This window comes from Dermacentor andersoni, chromosome 2 (assembly GCF_023375885.2).
Source record: "Dermacentor andersoni chromosome 2, qqDerAnde1_hic_scaffold, whole genome shotgun sequence".
Classification (NCBI taxonomy): domain Eukaryota; kingdom Metazoa; phylum Arthropoda; class Arachnida; order Ixodida; family Ixodidae; genus Dermacentor; species Dermacentor andersoni.
The window spans coordinates 4,925,826-4,949,662 of record NC_092815.1 but is presented as its reverse complement, the minus strand read 5'-3'; the positions used below and the strand labels follow the sequence as shown (position 1 = coordinate 4,949,662).

General features: G+C 49.8%; 1 protein-coding gene across 6 annotated transcripts in view; it reads left to right on the top strand.

Moving 5' to 3' along the window:
• LOC126543027 (uncharacterized) overlaps positions 1–23,837 on the top strand; it is a 248,848-nt gene that overhangs the window by 122,672 nt on the left and 102,339 nt on the right. Inside the window, exon 1 of one of the 6 annotated variants that reach the window (XM_050190173.3) lies at positions 15,899–16,354. The exons of the other annotated variants lie outside the window; for them this stretch is intronic. Coding sequence (XP_050046130.2) covers positions 16,304–16,354 — 51 coding nt within the window. The 5' untranslated portion in view covers positions 15,899–16,303. Of the gene's footprint in view, positions 1–15,898; positions 16,355–23,837 lie in introns of those variants that run through there. 6 annotated transcript variants of the gene reach the window in all.

The following is a 23,837-nucleotide window of genomic DNA, read 5'->3' as shown; positions in this document are numbered from 1 at the left end:
TCAAAGCGGTACAAAAGCGCCTCTAGTGAACGCGGTGTTGCCTTAGAAACGAGCCGTAGAAAGTTATACTGCGGTGTATATCGGTAATTATGAACATGTAACTTACAGAAGTCGCAGTTACACGAGTAGCGAAGTGCGTTTCCGCTACATTTCATCTGCGTTTTCCGCACACGCAGAGCCATCTTGCGGCAAACACAGAAGACCCCCTCCTCTCAATGTGCGGCGCTGCCCCGACAGGTGGCTCGCCACGCGCGCATTGGGGCTGTGCGGGGACCGGTGCGAGGCGCGTCGCGGCCCGGACGCCCTCTCCCCTGACGACGCTTCGCCTTGCTCCCTCACGGGTTGCAGAATCAAGCGTCCTCCTTTCTTTAGATCACTATCTGTTTATCTCTCTGCCCGGGCTGATCACGACGTTTGGCTGGCGTGCATCGTTTCCCCCTCCGAGTCACCGAGTTCTTAGGTTCGTTCCGCTTGCTCAGGCGCACGTATCGTTGCCGCGTCGAACGCTGCGTTGCTTGACGCTCACCGCGTCCGATGCGGGGCGCCTCGTAAGTGATCGCTGCGCCGTAGCCCATTGTCTTACACACCTTGGCGGGTCGACGGGAACGCTGTTGCGTTCCACTATTGAAGGCGAAGCTTAAGCGTCCTCCAATTTTTTAAAGGTACACAAGTTACTATGCGTACGTATGCTAGCAAAAATGAACTAATAACGCGGATAGCCAATCGGATCGCGGTGGCGCTGCGATCGGTAGCGATGCACATTTTTAGAACCTTACTTTAAGCTTACGGAAATAAAAGTGCTCGATAAAGTCGGCGCCCGTTTGTTGTGACCGCCTTGCCCTGTTTGCGCTGCCGCACGTTAACACCATAGAAAAAAAAAAACGAGTGGTGAAAGGCAGAGAGGTTAACCAGATTATGTATGCGGTTTGCTACTCTTCACAGATTAACAGCATAAACCACTTCACTTGGTGCTTAGAACTAAGAAACTGAATCCCTTCGAGGTTTCCCTATAGCAGGAGCTGTCTGAGGTGGGGACGACGCAGGCGCACACTCGCAGTGCGCTTGAGATTTAGGCAAGCACGTTGCAAGGACACCAAAGGAACGTCGAGTTTGGTTGAAGGGTTTCACTTTTCTAATGACGAAGTCGTCATTCGTAGCAAGAAAACGAAGCTTTTCTAAGCGAGAAAATGGAAAGAGTGGCGTTACCTTTTGGTCGACTATGGTGCCTCTCCTGTGACGTCAGCAGTGGCTGATTCACAGAGATCGCCATAGAGGGAGGCCACGTGGAGCACTAAATCGGCTCTCCGTTTTGTGGCGGGCGTTTCAAATTGAGCAGCAGCAGCAGTGGGACCTTCGGCGGTAATCTTCTACGAGGCGAAGTGACATATTCGCACGCAGAAAATGATGATTGACTTCTAGACGAATAATATGTACTGATCATTCTTGACATAATATTTTCCTATAATAGTGACATTTGAAGGAACCCCAGGTGGTCAGTATTAATCCTAAGTCCGCTGTGGCGTGCCTTATAATCGGGTCGTCGTTTTGACGCGTAATGCAGTGCGCCCTGACCGTTCTATCCACCTCGTCGCGGCTGCGTCGCATATATTGCGAGCAGGTTTTATTATAACCGCGTGCATGCGCGCGTTCCCTGTGCGTGCTTCGTGATTTTCTCCCGTATTATAATTAGCGTTACTGTGCGTGGCTCACCTCGGTGTATTACTTCGAGAATGTACGCTGATTGAGGTCGGATTTCGCGCTGAAACCGCGTATTCGTGTTTTCGTTTTATTTACTTTGTGAAGCAGTGCACCACTGCAGAGTCCAGCACAGTTGGCTCGGAGAAGCATGGTGCACATACCTGTACCCTGGGCGGTGCCACTTCAGAAGTGCGCATAATACCAAGGAGATGGAGGCGGCAAGACGCCTACACTGAATGCGGGAAATGGGGGTGGGGGAGGGTTTCTTTGGTGATTTGCACATCCTGTCTGTGCCACAGGTTTGGCGTTGGCAGTTGCGTATCGTGACCTCGCATCCACATTTGAGGCCCGGTGCTCGCCGTGAAGTCTCTTTGGAGAAACGGCGCATCTCTTTTTTTTTTCTTTCTATTTTTTCTCACGTTTTGTCGCGCCCAATATAGTAGGTGGATGGGTGGGGGCAGGCGTCACCCGTGCATTTACAACTTCCTCGATGGAGCGCAGCACGCGACGGGAAATGAGAAGCAGCTCATCCCCTTGCACTATCTCGCCGCTCAGCCGGCTCAGCGAAGCAGCTCACCCAAGTTGTGCCCGTGCATGCCATTATTTACGTCGGTCGACAGGTTTGTTCGCAGGTGTCATCATCAAGGGCCGACGAAAAGAAAAAATTCGCAGTTCCGCCCGAAAGGCGAAGCACCGATTGCGATAGCGAATTAGTAGATATCTGTACGAAGTAAGCATAGTAGTTTTATCGGCCGTATAGACTTGTCAACGTTCGCCTACTAACTAAATTAACAATGGTATAATGTGGAAGTGCGACTGAAAAAGGACGTAGAAAGAAAGAGACACATTAAGACAGTGCTGTCTCTGTGTGTCTGTTTCTTTCTACGTCCTTGTTTAGTCGCACTTCCACATTCTGTCAGATTCAAACCAACTAGCCCGCCAACGTGTTCTATATAAATTAACGAGCACGATGTCACACGCGCACAGGTAAACAGGAGCACATCTCGGTCGAAGAGCGCGGAAACGCGCTGTCAAAAGAGTGGAGTGAGGAATCGCGGCAGCAGCAAGGCGAATTGACCTTCGTGCATCTCTAGCTTCAACGCGAACGAAACGTCGAAAGCAGAGCGCATACGAAGCTACCGGCACTGCGCGCACTCTACAAACATCGCAGATCGACCTGAAGATGAGGCCCGCGCGGACGCGCACTTTAGCCACGTCGCAGATCCCTTTCAAGACACACGAGCGCCGGCAACGCGTTCCTACGGCGTCCGCGATTCGCGTGGCTATCGCCGTAGAGACGCCGCGGTTGTCTCCACAGTACGGTGCGACGGGCGAGGAGGACATCGAAGCAGCCTAGCATCCGCCGAGGAAGACCCCCCCCCCCCTCTTCCCTCGTCTGACAACTTGCCTCGCGCGCGACAGGAGAGGGCACGCATCCGGGCCGCGCGGCTCGCTCGCGCGCGCCAGATTGAACGCGTTTGGCGACTCACCCTCACACGCTTTCACTTATACGGAACCTCACGACGACGACGACGGCGGCGGCGACGGCAGAAATGCGCCTGGAGCGTCCATATAATTACTATCGCAGTAAAAACGCGGGGCTCGATCGGTGACGTATCAGCCCTCTGTGTACGTCCCTTTGCCGAATGTGTATGCCGGGCTAGTCTATTTGTACTTGCAGGTTTAACGCGCGCACACCTCAGACGAGGAAGGTAGCCCTGTGTGTGTCAGCACCTTCCTTTGTGCACTAATTGAGAGCTCGTTGCACGTGTGGGTTATTACCCCCGCCGGGCTACAGCAGCCACCCCTCGCTATTCGGGGCCTTCCACAACTGAGCAGGGATGAGATGCGCGCGACTGCTCACGCGTCCCCTCCTAGTCCGGCCATGTGCGGCACTTGTTGTCCACGGGGATGTTCTCAACGCTGGGAGCGCTATATTCCGCCCGACGTACTATTGCCGTCTGTTCGTGCACTACGCGAAAGTTTTTGTTTCGATAGCAATTATGTGGACACTTCAGGTGAATTTCTGCTGGCGCCGTTGCCGTGAGGGTCCGTGTGAGTGAAAGCTTGTGAAGGTGAGCCGGCGAACGCGGTTCAATCTCGCGTCGAGCGCGAGGCTGGGGGGTCAGGCGAGATAGGAGGCGCGTTCTTCTACGGCGGCTGTGACGGTGCCTCGATGTACTCGCCCGCGGCTCAGTACAGAGTGGAGACAACCGCGGCGTTTACTACGGCGTGGGCCACGCGAATCGCGGACGCCGTAGGGACGCGTTGCCGGCGCTCGTGTGTCTTGGAAGCTGTCTGCGACGTAGCTAAAGTGCGTGCCCGCGCGGGCCTCATCTTCAAAGCGTTCTGAGATGTTTGCAGAGTGAGCGTAGTGTCGGTAGCTTCGTATGCTCTGTGTTTTCGACGTTTAGTACGCATTGAAGCGACAGGTGCACGGAAGTCAATTGACTCGCGGCTGCTGCCGCGACTCCTAACTCCAGCGTTTTCACAGATAGTTTCCGTTGTCATCGAGCGATGTGTGTTCATGTTTACCTGTGCGCGCTTGAAACCATGTTGGTTAATGTTGTTAAACGTTGACAGGCTAGTTGGTTTGAATTCACGATTGAATGTGTAAGCGCGACTGAACAAGGACGCAGAAAGAAACAGACACAAAGACAACGCTGTCTCTGTGCGTCCGTTTCTTTCTACGTCCTCGTTGAGTCTCGCTTACATATTCTATAATTGTTAATTTAGTTAGCAAGCGAATGTTTACAAGTTTATACGGCCGATAAAACTACTATCATTACTATTATAGAGCTATCTACTAATTTGCTATCGCAATCGGTGCTTCGCCTTTCCGACGGAACTGCGAATTTTTTCGTCGCGTTAACGGGCAGTTGCGCTAGAAATGCCGCCATGACAAGCTTGCCGCAGCGTCCAGAGCTCTATCCGCGCGCATACGTTTCTGTTTAAGATGGCGTCTCCCTAATCGGCGTTCGCACGCTGTGCGGCTCAGCACTGGCTCGTTGCATCGTACCGTGGTGCGCTGCAGAAGCGCGGTCCCGATCTGGTTTGGTCCAACTCTGTTCAAGTTCTCTTCCATCCTAACTGTTTGATCGCCATTAAACGCAGCCCCTCTTTGGTGCGTATTAAGCGACGGTCGTGTAGGTGACATTTCTCGGTTTCGCTGAACCGCAAAGCGCACGATGCGAGCCGAGGCCATTTTCATTATAGTTGTTTCCAATTTATGGCACATGTTTCAGCCAATGGGGTCAAGATATTCTCTCAAGAGCCATGACACCATATTTTCGCACTGCAGTTCCTAATCTTGTACGTCAAATGGTCATTCTGTTCAGCATGAGGAAGCTTTGTTGCCTGTACATTTCTTGTTTGATTTATTACCCGGCGCGCGGGAGTTCCAGCGTGAAGCTGCGTAGTCATGACGTCAGAGTCGCTCCGCGGATGCTGGCACCTGAGAGGGGCCTGCCGTTGACGTCCTCCTCGGTCATCATCGGGATGGGACGACATATGAATGCGAAAGGTGGTAAACATGACCTCGTTAGTGGACTTTTGTCTCTACTGGCTCGCAATCTGGAGCAATGAGGATTAGTCGCGGGAACGCCAAGCGCATTCGTTTGCAGGAAACCCGGCTGCATATACAGCGTCGTCGGTTCGCGTTTGTATTTAGGCGACTTAACGCGACCTATGCAGTGCCGGCTCTTCGGAATAGCATTTCCAAATCTGTGTTAATAAACAGCCTTCCATAGCGCTTCTCCGATGGATCCCCGCCGAATTGCAGCTGTTACCACGACAGCCGTTTCCCCGTTGGGAATGGCGAAATTTATCAGGTGCTTTCAAAATTGCAGGAGACAACCGCATATCTTCCGGCCGGCCACACCGTGCTTGTTGTCGCGGGTGCAGTGTGCTCTCGCGCCGGTTTAAACACGTGACGCGCGACCTGTCTGCCGGTTGGTCGTGGAAGACAACGGCTCGCTCGTTCGCTTCGCCAAGGGAAGGCGCCACTCTTCCCTCGCAGTTTATACGCGGCACGTTCTGTGCATTTACAGCCGCTGCCAGGTAGTCTTAATATTACGTGCCATTTAAATTACCAGTCGTCTCGAGCTGTTATTAGACCGTGGAGAAGCACTGCCTGTGTCCAACAGGGGTATACCTCTGGTACTTCTGAATGCTTAGCAAAAGTTTGTAAACGTTGTTAATTAGTGTTTGTGCATTAACAGTATTTGTGATTGACTCTTTTCCCCGTGCACCGTTTAGCAAGCCTGGCAAACGTCGTTCGTCGTTTTTTCTCTCTCTCTGACGGCGAATTAAATGGGTTTGGAATGGCCCGTCGCTGCAGCGGTAATAGCCGTTCTCGTGCGATCCATTTTCCTCCGTTGACGTGGATCAACAAAGGACTGCTTTCAGTGACAATGCCCCGCGAGCCTAGATGTACGTGGCGCGGTCGATCACAGCCCGCGATGCCGCACCGACGCGAGCGTTTCCATTCGTGTGCGGCTCATATCTTCACTGCACGAAATTAGATCGTCAGCGGCACTGCGCTCTGCTCGCAGCTGGCATGCGCGCCCACGGCAGGCGCGACGACACCTGGCCGCGTAATCGACGTGACCGGTTCCGCCGCCAGGCCCGGAGCGGCGAGAGGGCCGTACAACCTTGACGCCCCAGCAGCTGCCGCCATTTCCTATAGGTTTCGTGCGTTCTCCCGCACAGGATCGCGTCGCCAGAAACGACAAAGGCATTGGTCGCAATTTTCAACTCGACCGTACGACAGTGTTATCTTATGTTGAGCCCCGGCATACCGTCGCCTCTGGCGGGGCTTCGCCTGTGACACTCTCCTGTAGGCTCCGGGGATAATGCGCCAAGCAAACGGCGCTCGAATCGAGGCGTTGACAAACTGTCGGACGGACCGGGTCAGTGGGATGCTCGTCCGTTTCCAGTGCGTGTCATCTCTAGCTGGAAGGCGCCTGCTTCGTGCCAAGGAGTCTCCGCCGAAGCTGACGCGTCGAGCAGATGCTCTGCAGGCGCCGGCCGGATATACCGCGCGCGAGCACCCCCCGCAACGAGATCCCGCGGAGCACTTGCTCGCCTCAGTCGCGTCTCTGGTCGTCGGTGCGCGCTCGTTGCTCGGAACGACCGGCGTTGCTTGCTCTTCCGCCACCGCTGTAGCAGCAGCTCGCGGTGACCTTAATTCCCATCGTATTCACCTGCTTCAACGGCATCGCTCGCCTTCTATCGTACGTAATCGCTGGAAGTGCGACGACGCCGTGTTTTCGGCGGAACCGACGAGCAGTGCTAGATGGATGAGAGCGACGCACGCCCAGCCACCCACAGGACGCGTATAATTATAGATGGGATCGATTGATTGATTGATCGATCGATTGATTGATTGAGCGCGCCCTGAAGGATGAGCTCACAGTGACGCATAACAGGCCAATATACCTGCGGACTGGGCGTATATTACAGTGGGCATCTGTAGCCATATTCCAAGAACATTGCAGCGTCACTTACTATAACGCGTATAAGAGTGTTTTCATATAAGGGCACACTAAGGGGGCTCCCGATTATTTTTAGTTTTTAGCAAAATTTTTATTTAGCGGGGAAATGTCTCTTTAGAAAGGAATCAACGTTCGTTTATCGAAAATTACCAAGGAAAAAAATTCTTTCAGTAAAGGTAGAAAAGACCGTTTTAATCAGATGTTACAAATTCAAAGGCCTATCACTCTAATATTAACGCATTGTACCCCGTCAAATATCTTTTTCGGTATATCTAGGGCACTATAGTACTATTGGCCTACGGGAAGCTAAATTTGTTACCCACAGTGTGTTTTTGAAAGATTGCCAAACTTTGGTTTTTCGTTTTGCCTCTGACTGACCCTGAAATCTTGAAATCTCACAATCTCACATCTCACGAAATCTTGAAATCTCACAATCTTGAAAAGCGTCTTGCAAACCAAAATAAAATAAAATAAATAATAAAAGTATGCAGCTAAACGACGTATTTGTTTCGTTTTAAGATCCCAAAAATGCCAAAATTGTGAAATAGCGAACATTGAAACATTTTAGAGACGTTTTAGAAAAAGATAACCGTGCGGATTTTCATTAACATTTTATGGACTACCCACCTAGGACTGGTAAACCTAGTACTGCAAAAAACACAATGGATTATTCTATCTTAAGGGAGAAATTTGAGCCTGTTTTAGGACCCATGTATAGTCATCCCAGCGATGTGTCTCGTTCTAACGACAAAATAAAAATCCCTCATATTCAATTCTGAACTCACTCTTCTTGCTGTAGTGAAGAAGGGTTACTCGGATTGTGTCATTTGCCCTCTTTTTAGCCATCAACTGAGTTGAGCTTTCCGGGCTCCTGCATCCGTGTTCCTACGACTACGACACGTTGAGGTATCAAGCAGGCGCGAGAGCGCGCACAGCAAGTTTTTTAAGACTAGTCGGGGGAACCTATTTCTGGCATCGGCCTCCAATCCGCCTTTTTTCTTTTCTTCACGGCGCCATGGTGCATGGGCCCTGCCCTAGCGAATTAGTCGTGAAACGTTGTGGAAGGGTGGTGCGTGGTGCAGTGCGGCCAGATATCGGGGGAAATACGCCGAACAAAAAATAAAGAAAAAACCGCACGTACGCGCACTGCAGGGAACCCTTGTGCAGTGTACCGCGTTGGTTCGAACAGCCCTGGTCCACAGCTTTACGTCGGGGCGGTGCCGAAAACGCGCGTAGCGTAAGACTGCAATTCCCCTTTGAAACAGAAAGCGGCAGGGGCTGCGTCCGGACTGCACCGTGAACCATGTAGTTGCCGCCGTCCATTGAGGGCTATCGAATTTATCGATAAGCCCCTGCGTTACACTTGGGTGACAGAACATCACATAATGCTGACGCAGTCTTCTTGCAGCGTCGGCCCTCTCTTGCTGGTGGTGGCAGCGCGTGCCTGACTTGACGTATACTCGTTCAAGGCGCGGTAACACTGGATCGATACGAGACCGACAAGACGCTGACGCCATCGATTGACCGACTACTCAGCACAGCGTGTCGCTGAGACCATTTGATCACAATAGGCCGACAACGGCGCAACCGACGGGTGCGAGATGTCGTATAGCGCGACGGGTTTTCTTGTCGACGGCACCCACAGAGTCGGACCGCGATCGCTCGACCGAACCCCGTGCGATAGGTCGTCGAACCGACAACGCGATATCCGCAGCGCATTCACTTGTACAGATGTAACTATTCGTGCTGAAAATGCGTCGGCATGCCTTTGAAGTTGAAATGCACAAGCTTCGGTCCTCTCGAGCCACAGGAAGCCAGTCCTGTTCAGCGAAGTTTGGTTTAGTCCTGCAGTCCCCGTCGAGTTCGGGCACCCGTTACCGATGGACTTTAAGATGTAAGCAGTTAGGGCTAAGGAAACCGCTCTTATAGTTGAGTTGTAGCTCTATAGCGATTTGATATCAGCTACTCTTCACTTCGCTCGGCGCCCACACAATAAGCGGCAAGCGGCCACACGGCGCTGTGCCAATTCATCTGAATGTATGTGCGTCACCGTTCCCGAAGGCTGCCGGTCGCATTCGCTACGTAGATGGGTGGGTCTGTACGTGTTGTTACGATGACACATTTCTCAATTCGAAAGACGCAGTGTTTACCTCTTGTTAGGATTGGGGGCTCAATCCCATCGCTCGTAATCAGTTGTCAAGATTGGAGTCCGGCATGAATTCGAAGGTAGCTGGCCCATGCCGTCGTCCAACTTATCCACGCTGAGGACGTTGATGAAGGGAAGGACTGCTTCTCATCGAGAACGAGGAATATGGGTTTATTTACAGTATTTATATGCAGTTCATCAGTCTAGCATGACTGCGAGAGAAAGTACGCCAGTCTAACATGACTGCTTGAGAGTCACAAAGGCGACGAGGCTAGAGTGTAACGGTGGCGTTCCGACACAAGGTTGCCCCTGCTATCGCAACCGGCTGGCAAAACTTGCATCTCAGCGGGCCGTTCTTAACAGCGCCTCCATGGCCCGGAAAATCTCGACTGTCCAGCAGCGCTGACAACCGCTGGGCAGGAAGAGAACGGCTGGTGGCCAGGGGGTGATGTCGCGGTTCGCAGCAACCACTTGTGTAATGATGTCACCGCCCCAAAATATCCAACGAGGATAGGCAACTGCAAAACGAACCCCACAACACGGCCCTGCGCCGAGAGACCCGCTATGCTTCAAAGAAAACATAAGTGCAGAAACAAAAAATGCTGCATTTCGCTATGCCAATTTTTGAAGCAATTTCGTGCTGACAAATTCAGCAATCATGGAGGGAATCCTGCTAAATGAGAGGGGATCTTCTTGGCTTAACAAAATTAACAATAATAACCCTAAAACTTAGGCGGGACCCTCAAACGCAGAATTCAAATTAGCCTGCTCAAACCATCCGGATTGCTATGCAACTTTCCCTTTTTATATCTAACGGAGAAGTTGTACTCTTGGAGAGTGAGACTCCACCGGAGCAAGCGGCCATTTTTGTGTGACATTTGATTGAGCCACATCAGAGGACAGTGGTCGGTCTCGAAGATGAACTTCGCTCCGTACAAGTTACACGACAACTTCTGGGCGGCCCAAACTAAACAAGCGCATTCCTTCTCTGAAGCGCTGTAGGCTTCCTCTCTTACATTTAGTTTACGGCTGGCATAGAGGATAGGATACTCCTCGTTATCGTCGCCGACCTGACGTACCACGTCCATACCTCTGTCGCTTGCGTCGCATTGAACTATGAATTCCTTTGTGTAGTCTGGCGCGCGAAGCACAGGACGAGAAACCAATAGTGTTTTCAAACGTTGGAAAGCGTTATCTTTGTCCTTATCCTAGTGTACGCTACTCGGTGCTCCCTTTCGGAGGGCGTCCGTTAATGGACTTGCCATTTGCAAGTAATTCGGAATGCACCGTTGATAGTACCCCACAAGTCCCAAAAATGAACGAAGGTCTGTTTTCGTGCGCGGCTGAGAAAATTCTCCAATCGTAGCTATTTTCAGCTCGGCCGGCCGTCTCGTGCCCTGGCCGACAACATGGCCAAGATAAGTAACCTGTGAACAACCAAACCTACACTTTTCCCGCTTTCATCGTTGAGCCGGCTTCCCTCAACCGTGAGAACACCTGTTTGAGGTGCGATACGTGTTGTTCCCAGCTGTCCGAAAATATTGCTAAATCATCAAGATATGGCAAGGCGAACTCCTGTAAGTCTTTCAGGACAACATCCATTAACTTAGAGAAGCTAAACGGCGCGTTCTTCAGCCCGAAGCTGAGTGCGAGAGGGCGAAAAGGGCCTACAGGTGAGATGAATGCGGCATAGCGGCTGGCACTTTCTGAAAGGGGAACTTGCCAGTACCCCGCACGAGATCTACAGTTGAAATGTATTTCGCAGCGCTAACTCTTTCAATTTGTTCCTCAATGTTGGGTATCGGGTACAGCTGATCCCTAGTGATGGCATTTAACTTCCTGTAGCCAACACACGGACGAGGGTCTTTGTTAGGGGTTTCTACCAGTATTAGCGGTGACTTGTAGTCACTCTCAGCGGGCTCAATAACTCCCAACTTTAGCATGCGCTGTATCTCTGCCTCCATAATTTCTCTCTGTCTTGGAGACACCCTGTAAGGCTTTGATCTTACGTGTTTGATCGATGTCAGCTCTATTTCATGCGTTATTAGTTCGGTTCTACCCGGCCGATCGCTTAATCTGTCGAGGTATTCCCCGAACACCTCTTTTAGCTCATCTATCTGCTCGGGTCCTAGAGCGTGAGTTTACCGAATGTTTTACTACTACTTCTAGGCCGATTTCAGAGTTGTAGGTCGCCCTATACTGCTTAAACTTGGTACTAGTGGCATCCTGCTCTGATGGCATAGTTAACGACTCCGCTCATCTTTATATACGGCTTCATCAAATTGCAGTGATATATCCTCACCTCCTTCCTGCGGCTGGGGAATTTTCAGAGCATAGTTGGTATTTGAAAGTTAGCGCAACACTTTAACGGGCCCGTCCCAGTGAACTTCAAGCTTGTTCTTTCTTGAAGGTTTGAGGATCATTACCTGGTCTGCGGCGTTAAACGTACGAAGCCTCGTATTCTTGTCGTAATAGAATTTGGCGTTCTTTTGAGCTACTCCCATGTTCTTTTCGACTAGTTCTTGGGTTGCGCTTAGCAAATTTAGCACGTATTCAACCACTGTTGGACTCTCTCCTCTTTCTTCCAACAACTCTCTTAACATTCTTAGTGGAGAACGGAGTGTCCTCCCATACACTAGTTCTGCTGGCGAGAACCCTGTAACCTCATGTGGAACCGTTCGCAAAGCAAACAAAGTGGCCGGCAGACAGTTCTCCCAGTCCTCCTTGCGCTCGTATCAGAGCGCACGCAAAACTCGCGTAAGCACTGAATGCCACCTCTCTACACTGTTTGATTGAGGGTGATAGACGGAACTGTGTATCAACTTTACCCCGCACTTTTGCAAGAATGTGGAAGTCAGTGCGCTGGTGAATACTGACCCTTAATCGGCCTGAATTTCGGCTGGAAACCCAGCTCGTGCAAATACTGTCAAAAGCGCGTCTACTACTTCGGTGGAGCTGAGCTCTGTCAGAGGGATTGCTTCTGGAAACTTTGTAGCCGGACACAGCATGGTAAACAAGTACCTGTAACCCGATTTTGTTTTTGATAGAGGCCCTACCGTGTCTTTCACAAGTGGTCTGAAAGGTTCTCTTATTAAGGGCACTACCTTTAGTGGAGCTTTCCATGTCTCTCTTGGTTTACCCGAGCGCTGGCAGGCGTCGCATGATCTTACAAAGTTTTCTACGTCTTTGAAACAGCCAGGCCAGTAGCATTCGATAAGCAATCTTTCCTTTTATTTGTTTATGCCTACCAGGTGGCCGGACCACCCATTTCCATGACAGAGACTCAAAAGGTCCTCCCTGTACTTAGTAGGTACGACTAACTGATCTAAAATCCTACCGTTTCGATCTCTGTAGTGCCGATACAACAATCCTCCTCTCTCATTTATCGTCACGTTGCGCCTAGCAATGCCTTCTTTAGCTGTGTGATGTAATTTAGCTAAGCTCTCATCATTCTTTTGCTCGGCTGCCAGTGAATCTCTATCCACACGTAAGAGCTATACAAAGTTTTTTGAGGCCGGTGATAATAACGACCCTGTCTCGCTTGCGATTGCGTCAGCTTGCTCTTCCTGCAACCTTGAAGTTTGACACTAGCACTACGCTCTCATTGAGCTGGTCAGCTGGCAGGTTCTCGTCAACTATTTTTTTGTCCCTCGGGCTAGCTCGGATTCGGGTATTGAAGTTATCCCCTTTTCTGCTTCCGCTGGAGCAGCTTGTACATTTTCAGCCGAAAGCGACGCGATTTTACGAGCTTGGCCGCGGGTCAATGCCTGTACTATGCCCTCTCCCAGTTTAAGCCCTTTTTCACGCAGTAACTGATTAGAACGATTCGAAAAAATGTAAGGGTACTGCAGTGACAACAATTTGGAAACTGCAGCCTCGGTCACTAGCTCCCCGAGTTGTCCACTGATTTGGACTTTGGCCATGGGCAGACACACGCTGTGTTCTTCTGAGCAAATGTCTACTGCGGCGACTCGCATTGAAAGGACGACAATACGACAGTCCCCAACCGAACGGCGCCGGGATGTCTACTGCAGCGACTCACTTTGTAAGGACGGCAATACATTCCCCAACCGAACGGCGCCTGGACGTCTACACGCAGTCGGCGGACCAAGTATTGTTAGTGGATTCGCCGTCACCGTCACGGTCACGGTTTGTTTGAAGCGGTGGAACTCCTGGAAGAAGGTGTTTTGCGGTGCGGTCTCACGGGTCCCAGAAGTGGTCAACGCAGCGGCCACTGTCTGCAGGGTCAGCTCTGGGATCAAAGAGGCGCCTTCACGGGTCAAGACCTTTGTCTACGAGAACCCTCTCACCTCGGTGTGGTTAGTGTAACCTGTGCGGAAGTGAGTTTGTAAACCCACCCCCTCAAAGGCGGGTCGGCTACGATGACTTGGACGCTCCGAATCGGTCGACGGTTGAACGGCCGTTTTCACTCACCTAGGGATCTAGGGAGGACAGAGTGTTTATAAGCAGCCGTGGCGTGGCTGCTGAGTGTGCATTCCTCTTTCAGTTATGCTAGACTGATGAACTGTAACGTTCTCATGTAGATACTGTAAATAAATCCCGTATCATTCGTTCTCGATGAGAACAAGTCTCTGCTTTCAACGACGTCCTCAGCGTGGATAAGTTGGACGACGGCATGGGCCAGCTACCATCTATCTCATGCTCGACCCCAACCATTACAATACAGAACCGGCGAGAAGCCGCAGCTCCTTTCCAAAACGTTTCCAACGGCGTGCGTCACAGGACATCTGAAATATGCTCCCCGTGTACTTGAATGGTGCACCAGCCTAGTGGAAAGCGCGATGAGCACAGTCGCAAAACGGATCCAGAATATTTAGCATGTTCACTTAAATTTTTATGTTAGGCATAAAAATCCTTTCACACCGCGGAACGGTGACTACTTTTCCAAAACACATTTTCTTTTTCACACGCAAGAAATCTTAACTGAGGCAAGGCTCAAAAGACTACAAGGCACATTCGCTCGAAAAGAATTGTGTGGATGACACCATTTACGAGATAAGCGCCGTCAAACTTGCGGTAAAAATGCACTGTCGTCCCACTTACTTTCTTAAGAAAACGTCGTTTTATGCACTGAAGCACAAAAGTAACTGGAACATGTCAATGCATCTCTCGGTAAAGTTGGGTAATTAATATCTCGAAATTGCTGTCATCCTGAGAATTCGTTCCAAAACAACTCCCCGGCTTGAATATTTAAATATCTGCCACAAGGTAATTCATTAAAACTTAGTGAATTTATTTTGATTAGCCGGTTATGCATGTCACTTTTTTTGTGCAAGTAATGTCCCCCTCTTCGAGTAGACCAGCTCATGGACTAAATCGTGGTATCGCTACAGGCAATATATATATATATATATATATATATATATATATATATATATATATATATATATATATATATATATATATATATATAATATAAATGATTCAAGGAAAAGTTCTGTAGGTCCGGTGCATAGGTGAAACGAAGGAGCACGCTTACGAAACTTGCATCTTTTAATGTTTTAACGTTTCGGCCGTGGTGTAGCGAAACGTGAAAACATTAATAAAATATGCAATTTTCGTAAGTGTGCCCCTTCGTTTCCTCAACTATATATATATATATATATATATATATATATATATATATATATATATATATATATATATATATATATATATTTGAAAGTGTTTGCTGAAACACCCGGTATATGACGAGTCGGGCACTGGTGCGAGTTCATTGGTTCGTGATCTTGAAGCAATCCTTTACCAGTGCGAAGAAGACAAAGGACGAGGAGCACGAAGAAACGCAGCAACGCGCTCGTCCGTGTTTCTTCGTGTTCCTCGTCCTTCGTCTCGTTTTCTTTGCGCTGGTGAAAGTTTGAGCAACTTAAGCCAAACATTAAACATATGCAAATGTCACGTAGCTGGACAGAACCAAGGTTATGTTGTTTTCCGTCGCTTGGAGATACTCATATAATTTTTGTTAGTTCCGCCTAATTTGATAATTAGTCCTTACTAATTAATCAACTTCTCAAATATTATAATAAGATGGAAAGTGTAAACTAGAAAATTGTAGAGCAACATGAAAGACTCCTAAAACTCTCCCTATACAGCTTTGCGTTGCTCAATACGTGCTGCATAAAAGTGTTTTTCCGAGCGTGAAAGAAGCCCACGAATACACGCAAGATTACCGCGCGACTGGCCGCGCGAGGCACTTGCCCGGAGCAACAGAACGAAGCATGGTCAGCCAGGTGGCCACGAGCCTGTCTGTCCAATCATCGCTTCAACGGACGTCTGTGACATATCGTGCGGTCCCGAAGCGGCGTCCATGTTCCCCCTTCCCGCCCGCTGGGCCGTGGGGTGCGCGAGAGAATCCCGCTGTGGCTGCCAACGTTTGTGGCTGCCGCCCGATGAGTCACTTTCGGCAGCTGCGGCGCGTGCCTCCTTCGCGTTCCTTCCAAGCCTGGTCGTTGCCGGGACGATTACGCCGCCGAGAGGGCGCTCGTGCCCCACACGTGCGCGTCTCTTGCGCGGAAGCCTCGCGGTGGACTACCGGTTCTCCTCCGCAGAAGAGCGGGGAGCACGGAAGCGCCGCTTGTCGCGCGGCCTCACCGTCCCTGCCTGCTCGACTTGGCACCAGTACTGCTCGGCCGCGTCGCAACAAAGGCATACGGCGCGGCCCGTCTGTCGTGCGGTCGCTGCGAGGTCGACATTTGGACGCCACCGAGACTCAAACGGCCGGTGCACCAGTGAGTGACCCCAGTGAGTTTGGTACCGCGAGCAACCGATTGCCTCGTCGAAGCCACGTGTGTTCTCATGGGGTGCAGGCAAGTGTGTGCTCCTAGCGATGCTGTCGGATTATGTGAATGCCATTTCCGTATATTGGTGACGTGCGGCAGAACAAACTTTCTGTAGCCGGAAGAGCAAGCTTGGCAGCTAGAAACGGATTAGTGTCGCCCTGGTCATGACTTGCGACTCGGACGCCGGCATCGAAACGGATGAAGACGACTGCTTTGTGAGTTTCGATTACTGTTCAGTCGATGTACTTCTCAACTCGTTCGGGCAATCTGTACAGTTCCTTTTAATTTTCTCTTTCGCGGAGAGGATTTCCGGTTTACGAAGCTACAATGCCGTGAATCCGCTGAACGCTTTCTTCTCTTTCCTGTTCTGGTAACTGCATCCCGATGAGAGCACGTTTCGCTTCAATGAGCGTCAAAACTTGGATGACGTGTCCTGCCATGCGCGGACAACTGTCGCGGAACCTGGAAGCCCACGAACATGCTGGTCTTTCCTGCTTTCGTGCAGCGACCATTTTGGAGCGGCGTTAAACCAACCGACGATGCCGCCCCGATATTATATGGGGCAGATGGGCACAGTTTGAATGCAGTCACTTGAACCGATTGCCCGATATTATTGAAAATTGGTGGGATTATTTATAGCCGTGTGAGAGAGAGAGAGATAGCCCTTTAATGAAGGCCAGAGATTGAAGCCAGAGGTGCAGCGGTGGCGTAGAGGTAGAACACCCGCCTCGCGTGCAAGAGGTCCGTGGTTCGAATCCCGGTGCCGGTAATTTTCCACCGGGTTAAAAAAAATCCGCGTGTTGATAAAAATTGCATAAACAGGCCTGGAGTGTGGCCTGTTCCCGGTGACCAGAACCGGTAACACACTCCCTCACCAGAGCAGGATTGGCCACCCTGGTGCACTACTTGGCCACAACCTCCTATATGAACACAACAAGCTATGGAAAGAAGAATGATGGGTGTAACGTTAAGGGATAAGAAAAGAGCAGATTGGGTGAGGGAACAAACGCGAGTTAATGACATCTTAGTTGAAATCAGGAAAAAGAAATGGGCATGGGCAGGACATGTAATGAGGAGGGAAGATAACCGATGGTCATTAAGGGCTACGGACTGGATTCCAAGGGAAGGGAAGCGTAGCCGGGGGCGGCAGAAAGTTAGGTGGGCGGATGAGATTAAGAAGTTTGCAGGGACGACATGGCCACAATTAGTACATGACCGGGGTAGTTGGAGAAGTATGGGAGAGGCCTTTGCCCTGCAGTGGGCGTAACCAGGCTGATGATGATGATGAGATTTTAGCCTGCGTATAGACATTGCTGACATGCTACTCCCCGTGGGGAAGGGAATTGGGGAGAGAAAGAGAGGAGAGAGGCGCAAAAAAAGAAGGAATAAGTTTTAAAAAAATTGGGCACTGAGTTGTCTGACTCGTGATCAACGGCGTGCAATGGCAAAGTCCCTTTCTCGCTGCGTGACATTTACTTCGTTACAAATGTTATTAATGTAATGATAGATTTGACGCGAGGCGCAAGACAGTGTGTGCTCAAGAAAAAGAAAATTCATTCGCGATGGAATATCTACACGTAGTTTGTTTCCTACAGGCAGTGGGGTTGTGTGTATTTCACGCCGATGAAAACATTCTTTCGCATTAATAGGGAACAAGAAATGTCACAGTGCGGGAAGAACGCTGCCTTCGATCGATGGGCAGCACAGAATGTGGCATTGCTTTGCTGAGCAAACACGATGCGGCGCCCTTGTTTTGTGCGCTAACCATGCACACGACGCTTCTAAGGATTAGTTCAGTGTTTTACATTCACAAATAGCTCATTGAGGACCGGGTGCGGCTGCGCCAAGCGAGAGAGGAAAGGCAGGGAGGTTAACCAGACGCACGTCCGGTTTGCTGCCCTGCACTGGGGGAAGGGGATGAAAAGAGAGGGAGACAGAGAGAGCACATGTGAACGTTCGTACCGAGTGTACACACGGTCGCCAAGACCTGCCGACTTGACGTACTGCAACAACCCTTTCGTGGCTTTCTGTGCCATCGATGCGTACGGCCATGGCCCTACGATTTTCATTTCCGAAAGGGCTCTAGAGTCCAGCCGGTTCAGTGCTGTCCGGAGAGCTCCACGCTCGATGTCGTGCTAGGGACAGATACACAAGATGTGTTCAATCGTTTTCTAAGTTCCAGAAGAGTCGCACGTGGTCGTATCCTCCATTCCAATGCGGAACGAGTAGGTCTCCGCGAATGCCACACCGAACCATCGCCTCAGAGCGGGAAACTTTGGTGACACCTATAGCTGTATATAGGGGTGGGTCAAGTCTATGAAGATGACTCTTCGGGAGGTTGGGAGAAGACCAGTATTTACAGCTTTAGCCACGATTTGAGGCTTTCTTGCAGCTTCGGTTCTGGATAAGGGTATTGGAACCGGTCGGGCTTCCATATGAGCAGGCCGGGCGGCTTCGTCGGCGAGGTCCTGGACATACCAGCATTGCTGGCATGTCCAGGTAGCTACAGAAATATAATTTTATCCGCTTTAGCGATAGCTTGATGTTGGTCATCTCTTTTATGTCAGCTGCTCATGATCCTGTGTTATAGGGCAAAATTCAGACTCTGAAGTGCTGCCTTAGAGTATCAAAAGATGACCCATCTCTGAGGTGTCTCTCGCAGGAAGAATTTTACAGCAGGGCAGCAAGCTCTGCCGCCGTGGATGTCGTCGTATGCGCGTCACGTGTCCTATGCGACTGCAGCGGTGGCACCGAAGCCGTCGAACGCCTCCCATGGCGGCGTCGCGCGGCTCCAAAACACGGGAAGTCTGCGTCGATGGCGCGCACTGCGTTTCGTGCTAAAATGCGACCGTGTTTTGCTTATGTATCAATGTTGGTGACCTGCTAATTTTCATACCACGTTCCTGTAATTCACGCTGTTTTTCTTTTTCGCGGCTACTGTTTCCGCAAACGCACCCGCCTTCGTTGGCAGCTGTGTGTCTCGCGCGTGCGTGCAGCGGAAGGCTGAACGCGGCGTGCACTGCGAAACGAAGTCTGTTTTCGTGAAACTTTCTTTGTTTGAGCCCGTTAGTTTTATCAAAACCAAGATTCAACCGTTTTGATGATCCGCATCGTTCTTTCTGTCCCCCCGTCTTTGGAGGGCGTCGCGCACCACAAGGGGCCGACGACGCGTTCGCCGCCGCAGTGCGTTCGCCAATCGCCGGTTCGCACCACGCGCCGGTGCTGCCGAACGAAGAAGGCCGGCTACAAAGCAAGCAGACTAGTGGAAACAAAATGGGGGTCTTCACGCGCAGGGAGAATGCTGCTTGAGTTTATAGCCGAAGGTCTCGCTCAAGTCTACTGCCTTTCTTCGCATTTTATGCAATATATTGCTGTTTAATTTAAACATAATGTTATACTAGAAGGGGGTTGACCATGATAAGTTCCGTTTAGAGCGCCTATTGGGAATTCGTTTGTTTTTGAATTGAATTATGGGGTTTTACCTGCCAAAAAAAAACAAAATCCGCGTGTTGATAAAATTGCATAAACAGGCCTGGAGTGTGGCCTGATCCCGGTGACCAGAACCGGTAACGCACTCCCTCACCAGAGCAGGATTGGCCACCCTGGTGCAGTACTTGGCCACAACCTCCTATATGAACACAACAATCAAACCCCGGCCCTCAGTCCCCAGCAGCTGCGAGGCAACTGACCACGGCGGCGGTCAGACCTGCGACGCTGCAGGGGGTGCTAAGAATCCCTGGCTCCGGACAGGCCGCCATTGGAATATGAACCTGGCAACGTTTAACACTAGAACTTTATCTAGTGAGGCGAGTCTAGCGGTGCTATTGGAGGAATTAGAGGGCAGTAAATGGGATATAATAGGGCTCAGTGAAGTTAGGAGGCCAAAAGAAGCATATACAGTGCTAAAAAGCGGGCACGTCCTGTGCTACCGGGGCTTAGCGGAGAGACGAGAACTGGGAGTCGGATTCCTGATTAATAAGAACATAGCTGGTAACATACAGGAATTCTATAGCATTAACGAGAGGGTGGCAGGTCTTTTGTGATACTTAATAAGAGGTACAAAATTAAGGTTATACAGGTCTACGCCCCTACATCCAGTCATGATGACCAGGACGTCGAAAGCTTCTATAAAGACGTGGAATCGGCGATGGGTAAAGTCAAAACAAAATACAGTATACTGATGGGCGACTTCAATGCCAAGGTAGGCAAGAAGCAGGCTGGAGACAAGGCAGGGAATATGGCATAGGCACTAGGAATAGCAGGGGAGAGTTATTAGTAGAGTTTGCAGAACAGAATAATATGCGGATAATGAATACCTTCTTCCTTAAGCGAGATAGCCGAAAGTGGACGTGGAGGAGCCCGAACGGCGAGACAAGAAATGAAATAGACTTCATACTCTGCGCTAACCCTGGCATCATACAAAATGGGGACGGGCTCAGCAAGGTGCGCTGCAGTGACCATAGGATGGTAAGAACTCGAATTAGCCTAGACCTGAGGAGGGAACGGAAGCAACTAGTACATAAGAAGTCGATCAATGAGTTAGCGGTAAGAGGGAAAATAGAGGAATTCCAGATCAAGCTACAGAACAGGTATTCGGCTTTGACTCAGGAAGAGGACCTTAGTGTTGAAGCACTGAATGGCACTCTTGTGGGCATCATTAAGGAGTGTGCAATAGAAGTCGGTGGTAACTCCGTTAGGCAGGATACCAGTAAGCTATCGCAGGAGACGAAAGATCTGATCAAGAAACGCCAATGTATGAAAGCCTCTAACCCTACAGCTAGAATAGAACTGGCAGAACTTTCGAAGTTAATCAACAAGCGTAAGACAGCTGACATAAGGAAGTATAATATGGATAGAATTGAACATGCTCTCAGGAACGGAGGAAGCCTAAAAGCAGTGAAGAAGAAACTAGGAATTGGCAAGAATGAGATGTATGCGTTAAGAGACAAAGCCTGCAATATCATTACTAATATGGATGAGATAGTTCAAGTGGCTGAGGAATGCTATAGAGATTTATACAGTACCAGTGGCACCCACGACGATAATGGAAGAGAGAATAGTCTAGAAGAATTCGAAATCCCACAGGTAACACCGGAAGAAGTAAAGAAAGCCTTGGGAGCTACGCAAAGGGGGAAGGCAGCTGGGGAGGATCAGGTAACAGCAGATTTGTTGAAGGATGGTGGGTAGATTGTTCTAGAGAAACTGGCCACCCTGTATACGCAATGCCTCAGGACTTCGAGCGTACCGGAATCTTGGAAAAACGCTAACATAATCCTAATCCATAAGAAAGGGGACGCCAAAGACTTGAAAAATTCTAGACCGATCAGTTTACTGTCCGTTGCCTACAAAGTATTTACTAAGGTAATTGCAAATAGAATCAGGAACAGCTTAGACTTCCGTCAACCAAAGGACCAGGCAGGATTCCGTAATGGCTACTCAACAATAGACCATATTCACACTATAAATCAGGTGATAGAAAAATGTGCGGAATATAACCAACCTTTATATATGGCTTTCACTGATTACGAGAAAGCGTTTGATTCTGTCGAAACCTCAGCAGTCATGCAGGCATTACGGTATATGGGTGTAGACGAGCCGTATGTAAAAATACTGAAAGATATCTATAGCGGCTCCACAGCCACCGTAGTCCTTCATAAAGAAAGCTACAAAATCCCGATAAAGAAAGGCGTCAGGCAGGGAGATACGATCTCTCCGATGCTATTCACAGCGTGTTTACAGGGGGTATTCAGAGACCTGGATTGGGAAGAATTGGGGATAAGAGTTAATGAAGAATACCTTAGTAACTTGCGATTCGCTGATGATATTTCCTTGCTTAGTAACTCAGGGGACCAACTGCAATGCATGCTCACTGACCTGGAGAGGCAAAGCCGAAGGGTGGGTCTAAAAATTAATCTGCAGAAAACTAAAGTAATGTTTAACAGTCTCGGAAGGGAACAGCAGTTTACAATAGGTAGTGAGGCACTGGAAGTGGTAAGGGAATACATCTACTTAGGACAGGTAGTGACTGCGGATCCGGATCATGAGACTGAAATAATCAGAAGAATAAGAATGGGCTGGGGTGCGTTTGGCAGGCATTCTCAGATCATGAACAGCAGGTTGCCATTATCCCCCAAGAGAAAAGTTTATAACAGCTGTGTCTTACCAGTACTCACGTACGGGGCAGAAACCTGGAGGCTTACGAAAAGGGTTCTACTTAAATTGAGGACGACGCAATGAGCTATGGAAAGAAGAATGATAGGTGTAACGTTAAGGGATAAGAAAAGAGCAGATTGGGTGAGGGAACAAACGCGAGTTAATGATATCTTAGTTGAAATCAAGAAAAGGAAATGGGCATGGGCAGGACACATAATGAGGAGGGAAGATAGCCGATGGTCATTAAGAGTTACGGAATGGATTCCAAGGGAAGGGAAGCGTAGCAGAGGGCGGCAGAAAGTTAGGTGGGCGGATGAGATTAAGAAGTTTGCAGGGACAACATGGCCACAATTAGTACATGACCGGGGTAGTTGGAGAAGTATGGGAGAGGCCTTTGCCCTGCAGTGGGCGTAACCAGGCTGCTGCTGCTGCTGATGATGATGATGACGTGCCAAAACTACTTTCTGATTATCAGGCACGCCGTAGTGGGGGACTTCTGAAATTTAGACCACCTGGTGTTCTTTAACGTGCACCTAAATCTAAATACGCGGGTGTTCTCGCATTTCGCCCCTTCGATATGCGGCCGCCGTGGCCGGGATTCGATCCCGCGACGTCGTGCTTAACAGCCCAACACCATAGCCACTATACAACCACGGCGGGTTGGTTTGTTTTTAGTTCGCATATGTTAACAGTAGTCAATATTATTAGCTGCTGACAAGGGAAGCGCCCCTAGAGTTAATTTTGTAAAGCACAAAAAAGGGCGCTTTACAAAGAAGTGAGGCAGACATATTTGTCGTATTCAGCGGAGTGACCTCGCTCTGCAACCATTTACTGTAAACGAATCTTGTGTCTTAAAGGAACCTGGGCTTACTTTGCGTTCCGTAGCAGTGGTGTCTGTTTCTCGAATAGTTCATTTTGGTTCAAGCACGAAAAAATTCCGAGATTAGCACTGTGCGAAAGTATTTCGCACACACGCGCTTTGTTGGAGTATGCACAGAGTATAAATACACGTGAAATATAGCACCGTACAAAATTCCGTAAAAATGAATAATGTGGTATGACTCCCAAGTACAGATTTCGCCTATCTCTTTAACAGGTTGGTTAATACACGCCACCATTGAGAACGAACTAGCACGAAGATCGTGGAACTTTCGGGTGCTTCGATTTTCCCACCAAGTGAAGACAAAGAGCCCGGCTCACCCTGACCTACATCGGGGCCGATGAATGAGCGTTGGGGGCACGCGCGAGCTGGCGCCTGGCCACCGACAGTGTTGTACAATCGCTGCAGCGAGAGTTGGATTTCGTACGGACGCGAACGTTAATTAGCGGCCGGGCTGTCATGGACTGAAGTTTGTGCTGCGCCGCTCTGGCTGCGTATATTCAGAAAGGCACCTTGGAAGCGCCCGTTTGATATGACCTGATTGACGCCTGTTGGGAAACGCGCCGAAGGAAACGCGGTCAGCCTCTTGGGCATGTTCACGCCAGCCGTAATCCAGATCCACTCAAGCGTGGGCTACGAGTTTCTCTACAGATGGTTTAACCAAT